The 26,419-nt window shown below is 40.5% G+C and overlaps 1 protein-coding gene across 1 annotated transcript; it reads right to left on the bottom strand.

Annotated features, from left to right (window-relative positions):
- Positions 1-122: 122 nt before the first annotated feature.
- On the bottom strand, positions 123-20,113 carry abhd17c (abhydrolase domain containing 17C, depalmitoylase). The gene is made up of 3 exons (XM_070907264.1): positions 19,629-20,113; positions 5,977-6,156; positions 123-357 (listed from the first exon to the last, which is right to left on the bottom strand). The coding sequence occupies exons 1-3, from the start codon at positions 20,111-20,113 to the stop codon at positions 138-140; spliced, it is 885 nt and encodes a 294-aa protein (XP_070763365.1). The 3' UTR covers positions 123-137.
- Between the last annotated feature and the right edge of the window lie 6,306 nt (positions 20,114-26,419).

The following is a 26,419-nucleotide window of genomic DNA, read 5'->3' as shown; positions in this document are numbered from 1 at the left end:
CCCAATGATTGGGGAGAACAGTGTGATCAGTTTACTCCAATCTTGCCCTCTTCTAAGGGAGAGGAAGTTGGGAGATGATAAAGAGGAGGCTTCTTGAGTGTGTTGAGATGAACCCTGGCCTGAGTGCTGAGCTCCCCTCATGAGGTGGGAAGCTCAAAGGAGATGAACTGCTTGAGTCTCTCCAGGTACTGGGCATACAGTTCAATGTCGTTGTGGCCGGCTCCCTCCACCCACAGGGGCTCGACGGCACGGGGGCAGCGCTCGTACATGGCCAGGCCGTGGGAGAAGTCGATCACCTCGTCCTCCGTACCATGGATCACCAGCACCGGGGATGCCACCTTGGACACCTTGTCAATACTATGGAGGGGAAAGAGATTAAGGGTAAGTACAAAAGACAGACAACGTTAAGATGTGACAATGGGCTACCAAGAAGAGAATGGGTCAAACCTTGATAATCTTTCAAGGGCTTATTGGATTGGACTGACTACCATTATTCTAACAAATTTATTATATGGACTATTTTGACTCATTGTGGAGGAAAACAGTGAAACAGAAGGCCTTTCTTAATACAGAGTGCGGCAAACTCAACTCACATTCTTGGGAGTTTTGGGAATTTTATCTCAAACAGGAGGAACACAGTATGCTCAATTTGTAATTGGCACAACAGTGTTGACATCATCTTGCTGTCATCACCTGTTCAGTTGGACTCTAATATGACCGTTATCTGAACTATATTATTACTATACACTCTTGTACTGTCTGACCACTTCCCTGTGTGTGTCCCTGGGTGTCTCGAAAAGTGCAGCTGCAGGCTACCAATACGCTACTCGTGTCGTCTTTGAAGTGTTGTTTTTTTTTTTCTTTTCTTCTGACGCGTGGCAGGGGTGGAGAGAAAACAATTATACTGAGGAGAATCAGCGATCCTGATTTTGATTTTGATTTTTTTGAAGTTCGAAATCGTTCATGTTCATTTCCGTTGATTTTTGATTTAGATTTGAAACCGCAACACCCCTAGATACCACCCCAAGTACATTCATAAGTTAGCTAAAATAGGCAGAGCAAGAAGACTTCATGGCACTTGCACTGTAAACATGGACTTTGAATTGGGCCACTACTTGGGCGTGACAGATGGTGTTTAAAAGTCCACAAGAACAGACAAGAACACAGATTGAAAAACACCTCCAATCTAACCATGGAAGTCTAAAATTACCCATAAAACCCAGGATGTGACAATAGCAACATATTAAAGCCACTATGTGTAAAATTTCAGCACCCCCCAGTAATATAAAAAAAACACTGTGGCAATGTATGACAATGCGCACTGCACATCATCCAAGTGTACCTTTTTGTTAAGATTCCAAATTCCAAAATGAGTCCAAAATGCATAGAAAAGCCAGTGAGAAACATTGTGTGTTGTTCCAAAGACAATAACTTGGATGTGTAAATGTGCCCGTGTATAACACACGCACACTTGAGTTACATAAATGATGATCAGCTCTGTCTTCTGGCCTGGATGGAATTGTACAAAGCTCCAGTCCGTGCCATGCATACAAATTCCTTACTAATCATCCTCACCCATAACTAGGTGTAGCAGCTAAGCCCCTATGGTGCCCTGCCACTCACATAGAGGTTAGTAGGAAGATTAACGCAGGGAAATCATTGTGAGCTAATTTCATTCCAGATGGAATAAAACTATTACTGTTCACTTCACAGCTGGGGTATACAGACTTAATTATGGCAGACGTGGCTGTCACACATGCACATGATCTAATTTGTATGAATGTGAACTCACAGCTACACAGAGAAAACTCTGTTAGAGGAGTGCAGACATTTGGCTTGCAGATACTAACAGGGTTTGATAGCATTTCCTTAAACGGTACCTATCATGCTCATGCCAACTTCCCTGAAGCCTACAGATGATCCCTGGTGTGACTAAATTATGAACCCAGTGAGGTGGCATGGTACCTCTACAACTACACTCACAATGCCACTTCCAGTTTGTGACAGAAAAGAAGAGGAGTTCCACATAGAGCTGTGTGCAAGATTTCTCAACATGTACAGTAGTTTTAAGACAAACACATGCACTCACTAGTCAGTTTGCATAAACTGCACTTGGCGTAAGACACACATGGCTAGGACGAATAATTATGCCAGATAAGGCTGCAGTATTCTGACATCAAATTGCAGTTAAGGTATGCAGCTTTTTGTAGACCTGTTACATGCTGTGTTCCAGTTTGATGCTTGCTTTACTACCACAGCACTGAGCAACTGAACTGCATAGATGTGAATTGCTGCTTTCCTCCAAAGAAAGTGGGTGTGACATTGATCAAATGAGGTTGTCTAGCATCTACTGTTTTATTATCACTAATTTTACAGTTGGTTTAACTGATGTGAATGATTAAAATGATCAATCCACCCAATATTCTACTTTGACAACACTTAATATGCAGTAACGGCATGCCCCCTTTACTGACTCCTAAGCAGGAGCGATAAGGTGGGCCATCTACAGGAAGACTGATTTAACTGCGCAGCAGTTCCACAGAAACCTCTGTATATTTAAAGATGTTAGGCATGTGGGCAATAAATTCCGTAATTGCAAATTGGTGCCCATGTATAGGAGTTATTTAACACCATCACAAAAGTCTGTTTTTAATGTTATCACAAATCACTGTCACACACTTGCATGGAAGTCAGGGGTGCATATGAATATAGTAACATATATAGTAACAGTTCTCAAACAAGGATAATCGGTGCACTTTGTGTTGGGTCATAGCTTGGTGGGGAGAATCTGAATAAATGACAGGATAAACAAGTAACAATAAACAATAACAATAAAAATTAACAATAAAATCTGTCAGATCGTTGTGCAGCAAGAAAAGAGGAATAAACCGTGCAAGCAAAAATAACTTCTTGTAAATGAAGCAAGAAAACTAAGAAACATGGGAATTACAGAACTAACCTGAAGGCTTGGCTATCAAATGATCCATGATACAGTAAGATCTACGCCAAGATGATCATATGTTGATCTGTATTTTCTCCATGTTGATTAGTCAGCTACAAGAAAAGCGTGAACCTCTGAGGCAGCTTTGATGATGTCTGCACTCTTTTGTTCAGCTGCTTCAGTATCAGATGGTGGTTGGGGAGGTCTGGTTTCTGCTGGTCCTCTTGTGGTTGTTCCTGTGGTGGTTTTGTCCTGTTGTGGTCTTTCAACCTTTCAGGTTCGTTGTTGTGTATGTGTGTAGGATAAAATAAATAAAGATAAAATCGACTTTGGAAAAAAAAGAAGATGAAAAAAGAAAAAAATATATACATTTAAGACTGCAGTGCTGTAAGATCATTACTACCAGTCTGTGGTGACCAGCACTATCTGTTATGGGTGAGAGACGCTAAAAAGCTCAACAAGCTAGTTAGAAAGGCCTCAGTGATTGGAGGAGTTGAGCTGGACCATCTGGAGGTTGTGATGAAGAAGGGGATACTGTCCAAGTTGGTTATAATAATAAATAAATTTATTTATATTTTCATGGTACTCAAAGACACTTTATACTTTACATAAGTTAAAACAGTGATAAAAGCAACATACTAAAAATATAAAACACAAAATCACATATCAAAAGCAGTTCTGAAAAGGTGAGTTTTGATAAGTGATTTGAACGTGGGCAGTTTGGTCTCGAATGTGTTTGGGGAGAGAGTTCCAGAGGGAGGGGGCAGCTATGGAGAAGGCTTTGTCGATCCAGGTCCGGTGCTTGGTCCTGAGAGGTGGAGACAGGAGGTTGGCATCAGAGGAGTGCAGGCTGCGGGAAGGAGTGTGGTGGTGGAGCTTTATGAGTGAGGAGAAGGACTTTGAATCTGATCCGTTGTTGGACAGGGAGCCAGTGGAGGTTCTGGAGGACAGGGGTGATGTGGTCACGGGAGCGGGACTGGGTAAGCAGGCGAGCAGCAGAGTTCTGGATATACTGGAGCTTATTTAGGACTTTGGATGATGTGCCATAAAGAATGCTGCTGCAGTAGTCAAATCTGGATGTGATGAATGCATGAATCCAAGTTTTGGCGGCAGACAAGCTTTGTTTTTGGAAAAGGGCAGTTCTGCTGATTTGATTGACATGGTGTTCAAAGGAGAGGTTGCTGTCGAAAATGACTCAGAGGTTGCGGATGTGTGGGGAGGGAGACAGATTGGAGTTATCGATGGTGAGGCAGAGGTTGTGAGTAGTTTTGGTGAGGGATTTGGGACCAATGATGATCATGTCTGATTTATCACAGTTGAGCATGAGGAAGTTGGCTTGCATCCATGATTTGATTTCAGTGAGGTAGTTGGTCAGATTGGAGTGGGTTGCAGTGGTGACGGATTTAGTGGAGATGTAGAGCTGGACATCATGATGGTGAATGATGTTGCCAAGGGTGAGCTTATAGAGGATGAACAGGAAAGGACCAAATACCGAACCCTAATGATTTCTGTGATGAGGGAGGAGATAGCTGGGAGGCAGTCCTTAACAAGTACTGTGTCGGGGATGGCCTGTCCGAAGTATTCCAGCTTCTTTGAGGATGTCCATGCAGTCAGGACACAGGTGGTTATTAAGGCTGTGGGGATCTGAAGTGGAGTACAGCGGCGGCATGGTCCGTTTGGTGAGCGCTAGCACAAATCTAGTGTTAGCTTGTGACCAAGAGCCAGGTGTCCGGGGGAAGGAGAAGTGATGTGCACCCCAAGAGTATCCACAGGATAATCCACAGCACAACTGTGGCAGGACACCAACAGTCCGGTGAGGAGGAGTAATAGCCTGGCCTACGATGGAGCATTACTGATATTTGTTTTATTTATATTCTTTATTAGACAATGTGCCAGTATTTGAGTGCTTTAACTATTATAGTAAGAATTGTTGTGAACTGTTGAATGTTTACAATATTTAAAATAAATGACAAAAATACTATTTTCTACATTTTTTTTACTATTTTTCTAGTTTTCCCTGCTGTACCGAACCGTGAACCCAAAACCAAGTTATACACCAAACCGTGAATTTTGTGTACCATTACACCCCTACTGTACACAACAAAAGATGGTGACAGCTATAGCCTCAAGTGGCAACTAGGGATGTGTACTGAAACCCAGTATTAAACGGGCCCTGAGGCTAAATTACTGTAGTATTGATAAGCTCTGACATTATCGGTTCTGCTCCTGGTATTGGAGAGATTCATTAAAATTGATTTCCTTTTTATTGAGGCTGCATAACATTGCTACATTGTCTTGCACCCATCTCACCAACTCCATTTGTAAATTGCAATAAGATTGAGACATTTGTCTGTGATGCGTTTTCACCATTCCCAATCCAGAAGAGATATCTCTCCCTCGGAGCGTGTCAGGGGCAGGACACACACACACACACACACACACACACACACACACACACACACACACACACACACACACACACACACACACACACACACACACACACACACACACACACACACACAGACAGACAGACAGACAGACAGACAGACAGACAGACAGACAGACAGACAGACACAGACACAGACACGCAGAGAGAGAGAGTGAGAGACCCTGCTCTAAGTGTCAATGGCGGAGAACAAAACGTTCAAAAGTCCAATTACGCAAGTTGAGGCTGACAATGCTCTTTGCCACAAGTGCAGTCTTTCGCACGAAAGGGCAGAAACATGAGCAATCTTTGAAAACATCTAGCATACATACAGGCAGATAAATGCACAGTTTTTCGACTGCCTAGCTTGATGTTCAGCTCTCATTGTCCCATCCACCTCAGGTATGTTATGTGTACAAGCAGCCACTCTACTTTCCTGTCTCTCTACTGTCCTGTCAAATAAACAGTTAACGTACCGGATAGTACCGCTAAAATCTTAACGATACCCATCCCTAGTGGCAACTGGATTTTAAAATATGGTTGCTAGTTGCCCAGGTAACTGTTACTGTGGTGTGCATGTATAATGCTGTGTGTGGGGGAGACTCACCTGGGGAAGGCATCAAAGCAGTAGGTCTTCCGTGTATCAGGGAAGGCCACCCGTAGCCCTGACATGAGTGGTGAGTGTAGGATGACAGCCGCGCACTCATACCGAGCAGCCAGGTCGATAGTGGGCACAGTGCCGATGCTTTGACCATACAGGATGATGTTCTCAGGTGTTACACCATACCTGTACAACAACACAGACCAGCTATTTTAATATGTAAAGTGTTTTTACATAGAAGAAACAAGACAGCACCATACTGTAACAGCAATTAAAAATAAGAATAAAAACATTGTGCATTTCTATCCACTACCATTATGCCAATATTAGCAAGTGGTTCATCAAGATAAACAGCTGGTGCCGCTAATTCTCCAATTGGTGCCATTAAGCCATTGCAGAAGAAGGAAGTGCAAAGAGATGACGTAATTAAATGAGACTTCTTCAAAATATTTCGAGGTTTTTCCGAATTTGTTTTTGCACAAATTGACAATGTACATACGAACAGATGGATGCAAACCCACCTTAAGGCTGTGAAACTGCTCAGCAGCCGAAGTGAGACAGCTGTCAACAGGATAATTTAGACGCTATCTGATATCTTCAGATTTAAATGTCAGATGTAACTTACCAGCAGTTTGCCATTATTACCATAACTGCAGTTATCACAAAATATAATGTCTGTTGTGAATGTAATGGCTATTTCTGATAATATCATATTCTTTGCTAAATTCTGGAATACCATTAAACCAGGAGACTCTTTTTCTGTATATCCATCTGAGGGAACAGAGGACTCCATCAAGAAAAAAGGAGGAGGCGTGTGCTTTATGGTGAACAAAGATTGGTGTGACAGTGGGAATATTAAAATGCTATCCCATTCCTGCTCACCTGATCAGGGGTTCTTGTCAATCAAATGCAGGCCGCACTTTCTAACAAGGAAATTTACATCTGTCATTATCACAGTGGTCTACATCCCACCACTGGCAAATACTACTCTGTCAGATCTTTACAGGGACTTAAACTACTCACAGAACGGTAATCTTTATGCTGCACACATTGTTGCTGGAGACTTCAACCTAACCTTAAGAGGGTTATGCCGGACTTCCATCGACATATTGACTGCGCCAAAAGGGGAATAAACACTCTAGATCACTGCTACACACCATTCAAATACGGCTACAGAGCGGAATCACTGCCCGCATTTGGGAAGAGCAATCATGAGGCCCAATTACTGAGGTCAAATGTATTTATGTACACAAACTACGACTCATACCCTCAGAGACGCAAGAGGTCAGGAAATGGTCATACCATCTCTCTCTCCCTCTCTCTCGGTTTTTAAGCAACCGGCCCACCAGAACTTCTCCTGGTGCTCCCGATGGCCAGTCCCACTATGTTTTGAACAATTAGCAGCGGGGTTACAGTAGGTTGTGCTCAAAAATTATTTTTCCAGTTCACATATATCTACTTTTAGGGCAAAGTTCTTGCACTTTAGAACCCTGGTGGGTGCACCTTTCACACCTATCACCCTTTCAGAATCAGAAATACTTTATTGATCCCCGGGGGGAAATTGTACAGTACCGGTGCTCCCATTCACGCGTAGAAAGTAGCATGAATTTAGAGCTAAAAGTATGTACAAAATATAAAAATAAGAAATAGAAAATAAAAATATACACATTTACAGTATTTAAGTGAAAAATAAAAGTAAAAAAATATATACAATAACAATGTATGTGTATATATATGTATGTATTGCACTGTTGTGTATGACTATATATGTATTGCACTGAAACATTTAAAGAATAAATAATGAGGTAGTATATGGCAGGTGAAGTAGGTCCAGATTTCCAGTCTCTTTCTTCTGAGTGTCACCAAGAGTTGTTAGTTTAGTTCAACATTCAATAGGCAAAGCTCGACCCAGCCTAAAAGGTATTTACAGCAGGCGCTGCAAGAATAAGGCTAGGAGAACCAGTAAGGATTCCAACCACCCGGATAACTGCCTTTTCTCCCTGCTGTGGTCAGGAAGAAGGTACCAGATATACCTGGGTGGGTTAACCACTAATCTCTGTAATAGAGCAAACACTACTGATGTATACTTGTATGGATCTGATCTAAATGTTGCATTACAAACAATTCAGGTTAAAAGGTTCACCACACATGATCAATGCAGTAGTCAACTATGATATTAACACACACTGTGCATTGTGTCATTAATATCAGATGTGGAGAGCACTCAGATAGATATCCATTTTTTTCTTTAACAGCCAATATTTGCCTAACCACAGAGGCTGCGCATGCCTGTGCAAATATGACATTATGAGAGCTCTATGGCAACACCGTGGCTGTCTGCAGGTATATACTATAACAAGCAGCAGAAATGTGGGAAAGACTGGTTTCTGACAAATTTCAGACAGCTATCAGACAGATAGGCGGATATAAAGAGAGTGAGGGGAGCGCAAAAGGAGATGTGTCTTGTATAGCAGTAATGAGACTATTCCAGCATCAAGATGGAGATGATACTCTTTGATAATCGCCAGCGAGAGACAGAGAAGCTTCTTCTTTTCAGGAACACAGTCTAATCTGCATCAAATCAACAGCTAGATACACAAGATATCACAGGCATCTTTGTCTACTGTGTCCTATCTATTTGAGATCTCAATATGGAATAAGGAAAGGCTAGGATGTTGGTTCTATAAGGAGGCTGGCTGTTCCAAGGAGAGTACCATCAACAGTCTCCCTTGTATCTACTGCTGTAATCAACCAATCACAACCTGGGGCGGGATATTAAAACAGGGCTGACGTGCTGCAGCAAACTTTCCAAATGTTGAACTCATTGTTATGAATGGTTATGATTGACAAGTTAGTACGCAGTATTAACAAGTTAGAAACGAACCACCAACGTAGACCATTTTTCTTTCCCAAAGATTTAATGAAGGAACAAAAAAACAAAAATTACAAAAATTATAAATGTTGGTTGTGTATTTCTTGCTGTATTTCCCAACTGGAATATTATATGATAATGATGATGTGATATGCTATAGGCATATAGTATACTATTTGATTTGATTTAAGATACAGTAGGCAATATTATTGAATTATAATTTTGGTTGAAATAATGAATTTTGACCATTGCATGCCACTAACAATATTGTTAATTATTAATAACTGAAGGGCTCCTTTAAAATAAAATGTGTGTCTGTGAGCAACCACCCCTTTGTATTTAGTCTTTTAAAAAACTGAAACAAACAACCAATCCAGGTTGGCTATTAAGTAACTGGCCAATCACATCGACTCTGCACAAGCAAGTACTTCTATATAAGGTTCCACCATCTGGAATGGCGTGTGAATCAGAACAGTTGGAAGAGAGGAATCAAAACACAGAACGCCCGATTACCCTGATTGGTTGTTTGATTCAGACCTGGTCCAGTTTTTAAAAAAACTAAACACAAAGGGGTAGGTGCTTTTTTTTAAAAGAGCCCCTCAATTAGATATTGTTAGTGACATGCAATGTTCAAAATTAATTATGTCAACCAAAATTATAATTCAATAGTATTGCCTACTGTAGCTTTAATTTATACAAAATGAACTCGTCATACAAAGTGTTGTTGGACCATGTCTCAAAGTGCTTATACCTGTTCTGAATGGCCATACAGCCTGTCATGATAACCTCCCAATGTAATACTACTGCCTCCCTGAAATCACCCCAAGAACTTGTTTATGTCTTTCTTATCTTGGCACATTTTATTATAATGGCATACACTTCTGGACAGTCTCTCTTCTTGGACTCTTCTTGGATAAGCAGGGGCATATCCAACTTTCCTACTGGGGTGAAGGGGTTAGACCCAGTGTTTATATTGGGGTTGCAAAATCAACTACTTGAAAAGTACAGAAAATTAAAGAATAATTAACTGCCCCTGTGGAGACCCCTCACAAGCCTAAGATACCTGTGTTGTGGTGTAGTGTCCCTGGCTCGAACTGCAAGGAAACTGGGTGTGACACTGGATGATCAACTGTCATTCGCTACCAACATTGCTGCGACAACCTGCTCCTGCAGATTCATGCTCCATGATATCAGGAGGATACGTCCAATCCTCACTCAGGAGGCGGCGCAAATTCTGGTCAAGGCTCTTGTCATCTTGCGCAAGACAACTGCAACTCATTCCTATCAGGTATGCACTGGGTGGAGCAAAGTAGAGAATCGTTAGATATGTGACCTGGATAGTGGCTTTTACCACCTTCTCTTCTTAAGCACTACAGGGTGAACGGCAGCGTTAACAGAAAACAGGCCTGTCAGGAAGAATGAGAGAGAACTAGGTTCCCTTGACAGAACTCACAATTTGGGTAGGAAGGTTTAAGCACACTCTACCTCTTTTGACAGAGAGAGGCTGAGCAGCCCTCTGCCACAACACGCATACACAGGAAGATGAGACCCTGCTTAACAGACAACTATGACAAAGGATTTGGACAAGAGGTGCTGGGTTGTATGTGTCCTATGAAGTGATGCCATCATAAGGGCTCTTCAGATAACAGCTTGGGTGTGACTAATCTGTTGGCCTTGACAGATCCTGCCTCTGATAAGCAGCGACTGGGCTGAGTAGTCGGCCTGATTGCTGATTATGGCCCCACACATGGATGGTACCCACTGGCTGCCAGCTTACTCACACAACACTGGACTTTGATGCATACGACAGCACATTCTTATTACTGGGGACTAACTACACAACTTTGAGGATGATTATAGTTATACCTGGGCATCACGGCTGTCAAAAACTTTCAGCTCAAGTAGATGGATAGTCAGTGTCAGTTGTTCTTGTAATGACAAGGATAGAGCTGCAATGATTACTCAATTATTCGATCGATTAGTTGCAGCCTTGGACAAGGGTTAAGACTTTAAAGTCTCATGATCCTACTCACTACACAATAAAGTGCAATGTTGTTTACATATGTTGTAGCCTCAACAGTTAAGCCTCAACAATCAATTTATTTATATATGTGAAAGACAGCACAACATGAAAGGAGTTCCCTGGCCCCTGTTCCTTTGTCATTCTTACATGACAACAATTCTGCCATATTTGCTTTCACACAGATCCAACCAATTTCTCCTTAAGTTCTGTCCAGAAATGACAAGTGTGTGTGTTCAGCCACATGACAAACTGCACAAAAAGAAAAAGCTTTGCAGGAACAACAAACATTTGTCAGAATCAAAGAACCACAGTTATGGTGAGAAAGAATTAATGCTTTTATCCAAGCCCCGTTCTGTTTGTGTTTGTCAACGTTTTCACAATCTGCTGTGTTGAACTTTTCTTGGATTCAAAGATGATTTAAATCTGCTCTAAAAAGCGCCACCCTCTCACTAATTATTTTCCTGAAGATATTCTCTGTGAGCGATATAGATTAGCGATATAGATTCTCAGTTGATGGAATATGTTATATATGCAATCCTGTTCCCGTAGGCATGGTGATGCAGTGGTTAACACTGTCGCACGGGAGGTAGAGCAGGGCAGACCAAGTTGGGGGTTCGATAGAGGCCAGCACTTTGCATGGCAGCTCGGTCACCATCGGTGTTTGAATGTCTGAGTGAAAGGATGAATGAGACCAAACTGTAAAGCACTTTGGGAACCACTAAGGTTGAAAAGTGCTATATAAGTGAAGTTTATTTACCATTTACTGTACGTTAGTAATTCCACTCCATGTATATGAGACACAAAAAGGCATTTTATTATTTTGGCCTGTGAAAAAAGTCAGAAACGCCTGTAGGTTAAACTAGGCCAACGAAACACTTAGGCTTACTAACTCGAGAAGACACACTAGAAACTGACTCTCCCTAGCATAGCAACATGAATGCTACAAACAAGCAAAGCTCCCTGTAGGAGTCACTGTTCATTCAAAAAGGATCTGATGTTGTGAATAATTATAATTTTCAGAAAAACATACTGTCTTTCATTAGGGTCAATACGGTATATTTACAATGCCATCTGGCCGTGCAGCATCACATTTCGTCCATATGCGTGCTCATAATCCATAGATACTAAAGGAAAAATACTGATCAGGTATGTGTCAAATTAGTTATAAATCAACCTTTTTGACCAATTTGAACCTTCTTCAACTTCCCCCATGTAGTGCTACTAGCCGTATTTGAGCCTTTGAGTGAACAGCGGCAGAGTCTTTTTCCAGTTCCATTCACAATAAATTACATGCTGTCGCATTTTCAGTGTTTGAGTCTGTATGTGTGAACAGGGATCACAGAACCTTTGGTTCATGGTCAATGTAAACTAACAGACCACACACACCTGTTTGTCTCATCTGTTTAACATACTCTGATGCAAATTAATTTATATTGATGGCTGCGCAGCTGCATGGAACTAGAATCATTTGGTCCTTGTTATCTGAAAGCGGAAGGCCAAATGAGCATGTGTAAAGCTTTAACGGGGCTGTTAATTCAAAAAAGGAGCTAAAAGGAACTCCATTTCTTTTAAGTGGAAAGATAGACACTAGGGACTCAAATAGTCCAGGAAGCAAAAACCTGTTTGATTAAAAGAAAAGAAATCATGACTCTTTTTCTCTGAGATAATTGACGCATAAATCTGAGGTCTTCCAGTTCAAGGAAGTGAATCATTTGGAATGAAGGGGAACAGAAACACTATGTTTAGTGAAAAAACTTGATTAAAAAAAACCTGAGATTGTCAATGGAAAGATACTTCCAAACAAATAGAGATACAGAGGGAGAGAGACAGAAATAGACAGAGAGCAATGTTTCCATTTGCAAACTGTGATGAAATTCCATGGAAACATCAAGACCGGCACAGTCAAAGACATGGTAGAACAGTCTCCAAATGAAAGGAGAAGTATTTCCCAAGTTAAAAATGCAGCTTATAAGTCATTCAATGGAAGACATAGTAAGGGTTAATGAATAGGTGCATGCCCAGGAGATAATGAATCCCCCAAGTGCTTTTGAAACTAAAGACATGGCATGTGATAAAGGCAATGTATCACATGACTTTTGTGGAACAATCCCCTCTGCCAAATAAAACAGACTGAACAGATGCAAAAATGTTTCATCCTGAAAATAATTTTCGTTCTTTGAGCCCCGTCTCAAAAAAAGGCTTAAAATCTCATGAACCAATCATGTCTGATAAAAATTATAGCCGTCATATGCAGCTTGGATCATGCTGCATCATTAATGCCTTGTGGGGCCATTGTAAAAAAGGGCTTTAGGAGAGAAGTGCCAACCAGCATTACAAATCACTTTTGATTAGAATGAGTAAATTGGCCTAGGTGGTGGGTATGCTCAGACTGATGCCTGAGGCATTCAGGTGGGTTGCCAGAGGCAACATTATGAAGGATGAAAACCACATCCATATTCTGAGACATGAAGCCCAGTGCAAATTGATTTTGAACAACCCTGCCTGAAAATACAACCATTAACAAAACACAGCCAACAGCGCATCATTACTCCCAAAAAGTAAGGAAGGAGTAAGCCCAACACACCATAACATCACAGGTGCTCTCTGGGATGCTTTTAAGAGATAGAATTATTTGAATTCACAAAGTCTGCTAAATGTATCACTCATGGAAGACAGTGTGTATGCTGTAGACGAGATAAACAGCAAATGAAAAGTTGGAGAGAGATACATTTTCTTCTTTTTACTGTAATTATGTAATATGGTTTGAAAACAAATCAGTACTAGTAAATGATCTAACAAGACTTTTGTAGTCGACGATTGGGCCCGACTGTCAGTATGGAAGTCAGAACTGTTTGTATGAGTTTCAGAGTGTTGTCGCCTAAGCTTTTTTATGAAAATATATTCCCACTAACACGTATTAAATGTTAAAGCTATAGGAAACTTGATCTAGGTCTTTTTTTTTTTAAACTAGGAATAGATTTAAGAGGACTATGCAAAGCATTATAAGTTAGAAAAAAAATTAGTATAACTAGTAAATGAATGCTCCTCAATAATAAGGAGCATAATAATAATTATACCCGCACTGCTGCCTACAATTCAGGCTTTGTGTCCGCCAAAATGGATGAGTACAAGGCAGCATCCTAAAGTGGTGATAGGACCAATCAGAGGCCACACTATAGAACGCCCTGAGAGACACTGACTGGGACATGTTGTCAAAGGGTTCATAGCAACGCTAGCCAACACCATCTTCCGCGTGGTAAAGGTTAGGTCCTTCCCTAATCAGAAACCGTGGGTTGACAGATCCATCCATCATGCTTTTAACACCCGCACTGCTGCCTACAATTCACACCTTGCTAATCTCACAGCTTCTCTCTCTCCCTCTCACTTTCCTGCTCTGCCCTGCTCGGTGTGTCAGATGGAGGTGAGGCTCAGCGAATTGGAAGCATGGTTCCGCACCGTGGAAACACAACCTATAGCTGCTGTAGTTAGGCAGCCCCCAGTAGCCGGTGCGAACCGACTGTAGATCCTGCTAGCTGTCCCCCCGCAGGTCCCGAGCAGCCAAGAAGCCAGGGAGGCTGGGTGACTGGCCGAAAGGAAGCATAGCCCTAAGTAGAAGCCCAGAGATGATGTATAACCGCATGCCATCATTCAACTGCTAGCTGTCGAGGTGGATGTCCCGCAAATGATGTGGGCTTTGTAGATAATTGGCGGACTTTCTGGAGGAGTCCTGGTTTGGTGAGTTTGATGACAGTGAGTCCATGAAATGCTACCAATTCGCTCGTGCAGGGATAATGTCTGTGGTCAATCTCATTAGAGATGCGCTCACATCTCCCAACGCAATCACGCTATAACGCCAGAAATGAAAGTGATCACAACGCTAAGATATTTGGCAACTGGACAAATGCAACAGTGCTTCCATTGTTGTTTGCATGATCGCTGGTTTATTTACATACATTAGGCCTATCGATTTCATTGAGAGTGCGCTTTTATTTATTTTATTTCCTTATTTTTGTTTGATCAACCAATCACACCCTTTAAAAGAATGTGTCATACCTAGCAACAGGGTCAATCACACCTCCTCACTAAGGTAAAAGTTTCTGTCAATTCCTTGACCACAGTTGCTCTGAGAACTTTCCTGAATCACACACAAGCTAGGACTCCTTGCTAGACATTTTTAGTCTAAGTTAGGAGCTCTCTGAGAGTATTCTCAAAATGTTTGTGAATATGGCCCCAGGTCTCTGTCATCTAAAGCTGTATTAGTAAACGATTTAATATCAGAAAATGAGATTGATTTATTCTGTCTGACTGAAACCTGGCTGTGTTATGAAGAATATTTTAGCCTAAATGAATCTACTCCCCCCAGTCATATTAATACTCACATTCCTCGAGGCACCGGCTAAGGAGGTGGAGCTGCAACCATCTTTGACTCAAGCGTATTAACCCTTAACCTGAGCTAAATTATAACTCATTGGAAAGCCTTGTTCTTAGTCTTTCACACCCAACCTGGAAAACACTGAAGCCACTTTTATTCATTATAGTGTACCATGCTCCATGTAATTATGGTAGGTGATTTTAATATTCATGTGGACGTTGAAAATGATAGCCTTAGTACTGTATTTATCTCATTATTAGATTCGATTGGAGTGTACATAAACCTTAGTCCCTCCCAAATTGATCATCTTATTGATAGTGCTGCAGGCTCAATGCGATTGCCCCTCTAAAAAAGAAGATAATAAAACAAAGAAAGAACCCCCAAACCCACAAATTAAATGAAATGGCGCAGAAACTTGAAAGGAAATGGCGCAGAAACTTGAAAGGAAATGGCACTCCACCAAACGAAGAATCACATTTAGTTTGGAAAAACAGTCTTAAAACATACATTCTTTTCAGCACTGTAGCCAGGCTGACAGAGTCACAGCTCTATTGAGCCATGTATTCCTATAACCCTCAGCAGTAACAACTTCATGAGCTTCTTTAATGATAAAATTCTAACTATTAGAGACAGAATTCATCACCTCCTGCCCTCAGATGGTACCTTACCTTCAAACACAGGAACCTTAGAAACAGCTGTAAAACCTGATACATATTTAGATTGCTTTTCTCCCATCGACCTTCACCAAATAACTATAACGATTTCTTCATCTAGGCCATCAACTTCCCTCTTAGACCCCATCCTTTAGTTAGCACTTCTTTACTAGATATGATCAATCTGTCTTTATTAACCCTTTAACACAGAGTATGACGTCAGAGACAACGGTTTCTGAAAGCTGCAACATTGCGCTTTACAGCCAGGTTTAGGTTTTAAAAGGGCTTCTACTTGCATCAGACAAAGGACTTGTCTCTGTACTTCTTTGTTACATCTTAGTGATGCATTCCACACAATTGACCATCACAACTATTACAAAGCCTGGAACATTTAATTTGCATTGAAGGAACCGCACTAAACTGGTTTAATCTCAGTTTGGTACATGTTAACGATGAATCCTCCACGTTAGTCACGGAGTTCCACAAGGTTCTGTGCTTGGACCAATACTATTCACCTTATATATGCTTCCTTTCAGGCAATATTATTAGAAAACACCCCATAAACTTTCATTGTTATGCAGACGATTCCCAATTACATCTATTGATCAAGTCAGACAAAACCAATCAGTAAGCTAAACTGCAAGCATGCCTTAAGGACAGAATGACCTGTAACTCAGACAAAACTGAAGTTATAGTACACATTACCTAAAGATATAGTTACTCTCAATGGCATTGTCCTGGCCTCCAGTGCCACCGTGAGGAATCTCTGAGTTATATTTGATCAGGACATGTCCTCCCACATAAAACAAAACTTCAAAGACAGCCTTTTTTCACCTACATAACATTGCAAAAATCAAGCGCATCCTGTCTCAAACAGATGCAGATAAACTAGTCCAAGCACCTTTTACTTCTAGGCTGGATTATTGCAATTTGTTATTATCAGGCTGACCCAATAAATCCACCAGCTCCGTTTCCAATTTGCAATAAGATTAAGACATTTGTCTATCTCTCCCTCAGAGCCTGTCATATATGCGAGGGGTGGCACCAACACACACACACAGTGACAGACTCTGCCCTTAGCAACAATGTCGGAGAAATAAGCACTCAAAAGCGTGGTTACACAAGTTGATGCTGACAATGCTTGCGTTACATCCAGCTACCTTTCAGTAATGTTCTGAAAAACTGTGGTCATGAAGAAACTGCGTGGGGTTTGGGGGCACTACTGGGTATTACAACACAAGGGACTGTATCTTTAAAGCCTGCTGGGGGGAAATGTAATTTCAAAGAGGAAGAACAAGTACAATAAACAAACTTAGCAATTATCAAAACGTCGAGCCAACTGATCTTTGTACAAACAAATCTTTATCGTCAAAGTCTTTCTAGCAGCTCCAATTCAGCAGAGCCCTCAAGGCTGAGCACTAGGACTACCACTATGAAATTAAATTGCTGTTTAAGGGCATAGTCTTAATGATTTTCCACAAAATGTAATTAAAAAGATATTGAATAAACATAAACCTCATCCTCAGGTGCTTAGCTGCCCTAAGGAGAGCCCAATGACTAGCATGGTTTTATGCTTGGGCAGGCTGCTCTCCAAAGGGTCAAGGAACAATTAAATGTCTCATTTCAATGCTAGGTTGGAAGGGACACTTTCGGTTTCCTTTCAGTGGCATTTAGACTATCTGTCAAATGGAACATTAAGCTGAGGCATGTTCAGAATGAAAAAAATCTATGGGTCGGCTTAATTTCTCACAAAGTAATGATCAGCCTTTGGCATATATCATAATATGACAGCAAGGTGACAATGACAACTTCAGAATAATTCAATCGATCAAAAAGTTATACAACAGAGGCAATGTGATGAGCATCAGACCACCTCATATCTGCAATGTCTGAGAGATGAGAAAATAAGGACAAGATTCTATTTTTGTTGCAGAACCTGTTTTAATGCACCTGAAACTAATTTCCAGCAGTATGCAAATTACATAAATTCCCTCATCTGTGGGCCTTTGAAATAAATCTTTGTTTAAGCGCTGTGCCAGCTCTGGAGAAAGGTCTGGCTGAACCCATTATAATTCTGGTATACGGTAATTAAAAACACTCTGGCTTGTTTGTATTTCTTTAAACTAATCACAATCATCTTGGGCGGCGCTAAACCCAGGATGCAGCGACGGTGCCATTGCAAAACTGTAACACGCAGAGGAGGAGAATTCCATCTGAAATAGGCGGCAGACTTATACCAACAGCCTACATCCGGTGAGTCAGACTAATCTATCAGTAACAACCTGTGCTGGATTCCTTTATTTACACTTGGCAGTGGCTTTTCAGCAGGCAAGTATATGTAATATGCTAAATACAATCGTGTCACATTATATTTCCCTACTTAGTAGTAGGGAAAGTAGTTGATATGGACCACCTGAATGCACCATGTAAAACCAAATACTGAGGTCTGCTAAGAATACTCTAGTGTGCCTTGCAATTTGGGAAAAAGAAGGTCGCTGTTCATTGCCTTTGCAATGAGTATTTTGTGGATATCTTGCACCTCATCACCCAGAGGACTAACATAAGCAGCACAGAGCATTGCATTCCAGCACTAACAAAAGAGCCAGCAAACCAACACACACAACAACACTTGACCTGTGCCAACACTGGACAGGCAAAGATTACAACTAGGTCCATAGTCTCCTTCATTTCAAAAGCCCTGTGCCCGCACAGTGTTTTTAATAGAGATGGTTTTCCCCAATACTAGTGGCTGCAGCATACCGTTCTCCACAGCTGTGGACATAACCTTAATAACATAGCAGAGAAAGCTCTACCTTATTTTCCCTTCTCCCCTCTTACTCCAGAACACACACACACACCAACTTTTAAATGGTTTTTACAAAAACCATTTAACCAGTGATGTTGGTCAGTAAATTGCACTACAGAGAGAAGACTGTATCATACATCCAAATTTATGCAGTTTTAATTAAAAAAGTTGTGTACTCAGACTTTTCTTTGTATTTTTCAGTTTGGTCAGACAGTGACCACCAAGACCAGTTAGCTTCACTGCCAGTTATGTTTAATATTGCATTTCAGTTGAGTAAGAGCCTGAAAATATTGCCCCCTTTTCTATTTAGAGAATCGGTTTCAAATTAAGAATCAATTCTGAATTGAATTGGAATCAAATGTAATTGTGAGATTCCCAAACTTTCTCACCCGAAAGACTGAGTGCAGCCCCCAAAATGGGATTAAATTGTTTGTTCCACACCTTGTTTTATGGTTAAGCCTATTTCTTGGTTAAAAGAATGATTACAAATATAACACACAAATAAGAAATAATTTAAAATTATCTGTGCAAAAAAAGTTTTGGCAGTACTACACCACAGAAAGAAAGAAGCTATGCTTGCTGTGTGAAAGATTTCTGAGACAGTGCTTTATGAAGTTCTTCTCATTGATTCAAAATTGTTTACAGCTTCAGACAATTTTTCACATTAACATTACCTTAATGTATGTGACAGCTTCCATAGCACACCTTTATGTAGTGATTGTATGTTTGGAAGGCAAAGGCATCCATGTATTCAGCTGACTTTTTAGGCTGTCACAGAATTGGTCAAAAATGAGAAAAGGAGTCTGCATTCTCTCAAATTTAGTGTATAACTTCACCAGTATGAGCATGTGCATGGGGCTAGCTAACTACATGCTCACCAAACTACTGCGGACTTAAAGCTGATCCATAATAATCTCCTTGGTCCTACTCACTTGTTTCTCAGGACCTGCCAGGCCGCCTCGATGTCCGCATACAGATTCTTCTCAGAAGGCTTGCCAGTGCTAACTCCGTAGCCTGAGTAATCGTAGGAGAACACGTTGCAGTTGATCCTGGAGCCGAGACCGATGTAAAAACTGCACATCTGTCCCAGGTCCACAGCGTTACCGTGGGAAAAGAGCAGGGTGTACCGACTGTTCGGAGCACAACGCACAAACATGCATCCGACCCGGTTACCCCGGCTGCTTCTGGTGCTAAAAACTTCCACTGCATCGAGCTCTCGCTGGGAGTACTGCCAGTCCGCTCGTTCAGTTAAATGTAAGCTAGTTACCCCGTTAGCATCGGTGTGCACCGAGTACGTGGGCTCCGGTGGGAGGAAAGCTAGCTTGGCCGCGATGCGACTGGGACAGGGCGGACAACAAAACAGCCAGCATAGTTCGCCGAGAGAAAACCCATTCATCCTGGGGCCTTGTTCGGGCATTTAGACGCGGGGTTACCCGGTTAATTAACCTCTATTTAAACAAAAAGACAATTCTCTTCTGGCCTGAGGTCCTATTTATTTCCCATTAACAGACTTTAACAGACTTTAACGAGTAGTGTTGGATGACAGGTGGCTCCGTCTCTCGCCTCTGCAGCTAACGCGCTAGCCGGCTGGCAGGTAGCTAACAACAAAACTCAGACTTAATGTGGATTAGAGGTAAACTAAAACGCCACATTTAAATCCATATTATTCTACAACACGAAACAGTGCAGCGACTGGTCTCGGTAGAACAACTACGCCCTTGTAACACATTACGTCAAGGTTTTTTGCTAATGCATTGTAAGAAAGAGAATGGACATTTCACTAGGATGGGACCAGCTGGTCTTCCGGTACAACCGGATATCCTGTTTGGATTTTGTTTTGTTTGTTTAGGTTTTTTATGTCAACTTATTTTATGCATTGCTTATTTTAGATAAGTTGATTATATATATATAGTTGGTAGTCAATTTTTTTTTATTTATATAGCCCAATATCACAAATCACACATTTGCCTCAAAGAGCTATACAATCTTTACAGCATACAACACCCTCTGTCCTTAGACCCAGATCAAATAGACAACATAATACAATTACATTATGGACAATCATGATGACACAATTATAAATAGATTGAAACACATATGGAGAATGGATCCGGGAGCAACCTCAGGTGTCACCAAACAGATAGAACCGGAGCCATACGAAGCCCTCCTCTCCACCATGGAAACCTGGGAGAGGACAGACTACACAAACACACAAGCGCCAAAACTCAAGCACACTATTCACACACACAGCAGAAAGAAATGAGAGGAGAGGCTCAATCTCCTGGAGCACGAAGATCCAGATTCAAAACAACATGATAATTGCAGAATCCCATCTGTGTATTGTTAATAACTTTTCTCTTTTTCCAATAACTGACAAGTATTCTGTTATTGGCTTAATTAGTTGTTTTGATCTTCTGTTTGCCCACTTTTGCTAAAGTGACAGTTTCCAAATTATTTTATTTTATTTTCTATGTGGTTTTCTTGTGTTTTCATAGTTTTTTGTTACATTTTTGGTAATATTTGTCAAAATCTTGCACTATTTCTGACCTTTTTATTAATATGTTACCAGTATTGTCTTTAATTTATAATATACAAGCTGTCTTCTCAGGGTTAGGATTAAGTTTCTGAGCCCTTGATCCACCTTGATTCATCTAGGTGATGTTTTTTTTTTTCCTGATTTGATCTTTTTTTATCAATTATTTGTTCACTTAATTTCGTGTTATGCTCTTCTTGAAGTCATTTGCATTTTCGTAAATGAAGCCATTATTTCCCCTTGAATGACCTTTCCCAAACCATTAAATGGGAGACTTCACCATTATAATGAATCTCAATATATTGTCTTATTTTGAATTCAATATCGTTAAAGTTATTTAGTCTCCAGATTGATACACCAACGTTAGTTCTATAGATATTGTTAGATCTGTTTTAAACATTATAAAAGAATCTAGCTTTGAATATTCCTCATGATTTTTTGAATAATTAGGATTTTTCATTGGGGTGTAACTTTCTCCAAACATCTGTAATGCTGTATTTATGCTGTATTGACAGTCTAGCTTAGGATCCGTTCTCAAATTTAAATCTTCACCATTTATTGTTGTACCCTTTTCCTCTGAGGTAATCAATTCTATACATGCCACATCTTACCACTAAGCCTTATGGCCGTACCAGTTACTACTAACAGGCCATCATACATGCTAAATGCCTTTGTTGTCAACACAAGAAAGGATGCAGGCCTTAACTGAAACCCAGGTGAGCTCTGCCACTCCTTCCCTGCAGTGTTGCACTGCATGCAAGTCTGCTCCACTCCTCTTCTGAGGTCAAGACCACACACTGAGCTAGAATGGTTTCAGCTAATTTAGGTAACAAAGAGACATAGACAGAAACCAAACAAAAATACTTGGGGGTTATCATACAATAGACACAGAACACTAAATGCAACATGTCATAATGACTTGTCATTCCAGGATGGAACCATATAGCTGCCATCCATGGGACCAGTCCTTGCATTTTTCTATCAATACACCAATACTGTTTCAAAGTAATGAGCATGAGTAATGACAACTGGGACAAGATTTTGGTAAAATTTTGATTATTATAGCTCCAGGAGAACAAATCATGCTTTCAGTCATGAAAATTAAATACAATTTTGCCTGAAGTTAATATGTAAGAACTGTCTTTGCTATTCTGAATGGATGATATACTACATTAAGCAATATCTTTGTAGAAATCCTAAATAGATTAGTGTTATGGCCAATTCCTTTTCACTTGCCTCAGTCATCCCTGGACTGTCTACAAATAGTCCAGAATGCTGCTGCAAGTCGTCGCACATCCCACCCATCTTATCTTCTTTATCTTGGCTTCCCATCAAGTTCAGGATTCATTTTGTTAATTCATTCAAGTTAATATGTTTTCGCATATAGAGCCCTGCATGGTCAGGCACCAGTGTACATCTCTGACCTGCTCCATCCTTACATCACTAGTAGGTCACGAAGGTCTTCTGACCAGGGCTTACTGGTCATGCTCGACTGAAAACAAAAGGTGATCGTGCCTTTGAAGTGGTGGCTCCAACACTGTGGAACGCCCTACCTATAGACATATGATCCGCAGTCTCTGTTGACACCTTTAAAAAGCAGCTGAAGACTCATTTATTCAAACTTTGTTTCGCCTCCTGCTGTCTCATGTTTGTAATTTTGTGTGTTTATAAGGTCTGTTGTTGCTTATGTTTTATTGTTTGTTTTGTTTTACTGTTTTTATGGTCTTATTTTTTAACAATTTTATTATTATTGTGAAGCACTTTGTGACCTTGTTCTGTAAAAGGTGCTACGCTAAATAAACTTTACTTACTTAGTATATTGGCAGGCAATTCCGTGCTGCAGTTGTGTTGATTTGCCTGGGCTTCACACTTTTTGTGTACATTGTAACATAGCTGGCTTGCTGGATTTGTCTTGAGATATTATGAAATGGGATTTAGGAGTGAAGACAAGCACTTCTCCTTTTGTCATTAACATATTGTATGTTTACTTTACACTTGCACTTGATTGGCATGGAATCAGCTGCTTAGCGGTCAAATCTAAGGTAAAAATAATAACTTTGTTATAACATTAACGTTACTAAATGTTATCTTTGAGCGCAAAGTCGCTAACATTAAAACAATGTTAATGTCTCAACAAAAATAGTTGTGCTTTCTGAAGCACACTGCCCTCTTCTCATCTTGCTCTACCCACCCTCCGGAAAACAGATAAAGAAAAATAAAAGTTTTTAAAATTCCAGATTTAGTGCTTTTAATTGCCATAACACAAAATATCTGTTCAATTCAATTCAATTCAATTTTATTTATAGAGCCCCAAATCACAACAAAATAATCTCATGACACTTTACAAATAGAGCAGGTCTTGACCACTTCCTCACTTCCTTTTAAGAGGCAGAAACCTCAAGCAGAACCAGACTGTAGGTGGGTGGTAATCTGCTTTGACCGATTGGGTTGGAGAGAGAGAGAGAGAGACACAGACACAGAGAGACACTGACACAGACAGACAGACAGATAGACAGGCAGAGATGTATAGAAGCACCAGTAATAGCCATAGCAACAAAAATAATAATGGAAATATGACTACTAATAGTAGTTACAGCTGTAATAATAACAGAAATATGACTGATAATAATAATTGTAGCGATGGGAGTCAAGCAGGCCTACAGTAGCATAACTAGGGGCTGGTCCAGGCAGGCCTGAGCCAGCCCTAACTATAAACATTATCAAAAAGCAAACTTTTAAGCCCACTCTTAAAAGTGTGTCTGCCTCCCGGACCCAAACTGGGAGCTGGTTCCACAGGAGAGGAGCTTGATAGCTGAAGACTGGCTGCCGTTCGGCTTTTGGAGACTCTATGAACCACAAGCAACCCTACATTGTGGGAGCGCAGTGCTCTAGTGGGGTAATAGGGTACTATGAGCTCTTTAAGATATGATGGTGCTTGACCAGAAAGAGCTTTGTAGGTGAAGAGAAGGATTTCAAACTCTGTTCTGGATTTTACAGGGAGCCAGTGCAGAGAAGCTAATATTGGACAAATATGATCTCTTTTCCTGGTTCCTGGTCTCTTTTCCTGGATCAGCTGGAGAGCCTTAAGGGACTTACGGCAGCCTCATAATAAGGAATTGCAATAATCCAGCCTAGAAGTAATAAATGCATGAACTATTTTTTCTGCAATGCCATCTAGAGTAACTATATTTTTAGATAATGTGTGTCGGAGGTGTTCAGGGCCAAGTACAATAACTTCAGTTTTGTCTGAGTTTAACATCAGATAATTGCAAGTCATCCAGGTTTTTATGTCCTGAAGACATGTTTGGGGTTAAGCTCATTGATTGGTTTCATCTGGCTTGATCAATAGATATAATTGGGTATCATCTGCATAGCAATGAAAATGTATTGAGTGTTTTCTAATAATATCACCTGAAGGAGGCACAAGGTTTGCCCTCTGGCCCTCTGAGTGGCCCATGTTAGATAAAACCCACCCTCCTGAGATTGATAACCAATCAACAATGACGAATGAGATCCTGTGACCATGACAGTTTACAATTTATCTTATATATTTAAGTGTTTTTAAACACAAAATCGTTAGTCATGCTTAAGTTGCCACAAGCATATACTTAAAAGTACACTGATAGTGAATGCTTTACAGACACAATTTCTTTGTATAAAAAACAACATAATCCTGGCAGCATTACTGTATGTTACTTACAAAACCTATTTGTTAATGCAAATTAGTTGTTAAGACTGGGTTGCTTTACAACTCCTGACTCTTCTATTTTATAAAGACATTCACCAGTCAACATACAGCAGGCAGTACACTCACAATGTCGAACACAGGATGTGATCACTACTGTATATTTCAGTGATAACAGACGCATGTATCCTTAGATAGCTGAAGCACTTCAAACCCACCTGAGAGGGGGCGAAGGGGATCAGCTCCATACATATGTCGGCGCTGCCACTAATAACCATATGGAGACAGGAGTTGGCTACATTTGTCATAGCCTGGAGGAGGAAAGTCATTACCAGATAGTCTAATGTGTTCAAATCTAACAGACTGCAGAGATGGAGTCTGTGACAAGCTTCCAACACAAATACAGCAGAAAAAAGTCAAATCGTTCAACACCTAAGTTGTGTTTTTCCAAGCATAAGTAGAATATTTATATATTTCTTTCTTTCAAGGCCGTGTTTCAGACCCACAGTTTATTTAGAAGAAAACAAGACAATATAGGATCATGAACCTGCCAACATGAAACATCCCAAGTCCAATTAAATTCAGCCTTTGACCTTATCGCCCGATGATGATTCATTCAAATGTGAAGCAGAACTGGGTTTATTTGTCTTTTTGCCCCCATTGTGTCCATACAAGTGCAGCTGAAAGAAAATGTATTTGTTAGGATGACAGAAAAGGGTCACTCCTCCTATCACGATGAACACCAGGCAAAAGTCAACCCTGATCTTCCACATCTTTGTTACTAGGTGAGAACTGGTGCTGATATTTAAAGAAAAACTAAAATATTTAGGAAATTATATGCACACTCACTTTATTATACTATCAGTATAGTAGCATGCTATGCTAAGGTCTTATTGAAGGCAAAAGCATTTAATTCACATGTAACATGTCGCTCATGATATTTGTTATTGCTACTATTCAGTGAGTTTCTCTTTTTAGTCTTATGGATGTTTTTTTATTCTTCGGCTCTGTCTTGAACCACAGATCATGATCTCAATAAGACTATCTGATAAAATGAAGGCAGAAATCAGCAGAGACATTCACCATATCAAATATCTGCCTCAGAAGTCATTTTATGGCCACATACTTGATCTAACAGTGAAACACAATATTTTCACAAGACAGCATTTGAATTCTGGTTCCTCACTCAGACATAGCAGTGGTAGTTGTGACTCGGGAGGTTTAATCTGCAATTCAAACAAGCAGTAAGAATCAAAGCAAGCTGAATATACTGAACATAAGCAGAATATTTACATTCCTCTAATAAACCCTTCTTCTCTATTCTGGAGGTGAAGTCTCAGCAGTCCTGAGCGGCCATGTCACAGCTGAAAGATTTCATTACAATCACAGTTTTTCAGTCCTCGTGCATAAACAAATGTGTGAAGGCCAACTGTAGGATTCAAAAGTTTTGTGGATATAAACATGACTCTGACAGTGAAGCCACAATGATCATCAGAGTAAAATGT

The sequence above is a fragment of the Enoplosus armatus genome, chromosome 1, assembly GCF_043641665.1.
Source record: "Enoplosus armatus isolate fEnoArm2 chromosome 1, fEnoArm2.hap1, whole genome shotgun sequence".
Taxonomy (NCBI): Eukaryota; Metazoa; Chordata; class Actinopteri; order Centrarchiformes; family Enoplosidae; genus Enoplosus; species Enoplosus armatus.
The sequence above is the reverse complement of the archived record's forward strand: the minus strand, read 5'-3'. Positions and strand labels throughout refer to the sequence as shown.

What these genes read in the sequence shown, in the direction of transcription:
- abhd17c (XM_070907264.1), bottom strand. Translation starts at nt 20,113, where the DNA reads ATGCCCGAACAAGGCCCCAGGATGAATGGGTTTTCTCTCGGCGAACTA. An exon ending in TGGCAGGTCCTGAGAAACAA is followed by an intron (nt 6,157 to 19,628) that starts GTGAGTAGGACC and finishes GTTGTTGTACAG; the next exon opens with GTATGGTGTAACACCTGAGA. An exon ending in TGCTTTGATGCCTTCCCCAG is followed by an intron (nt 358 to 5,976) that starts GTGAGTCTCCCC and finishes TCCCCTCCATAG; the next exon opens with TATTGACAAGGTGTCCAAGG.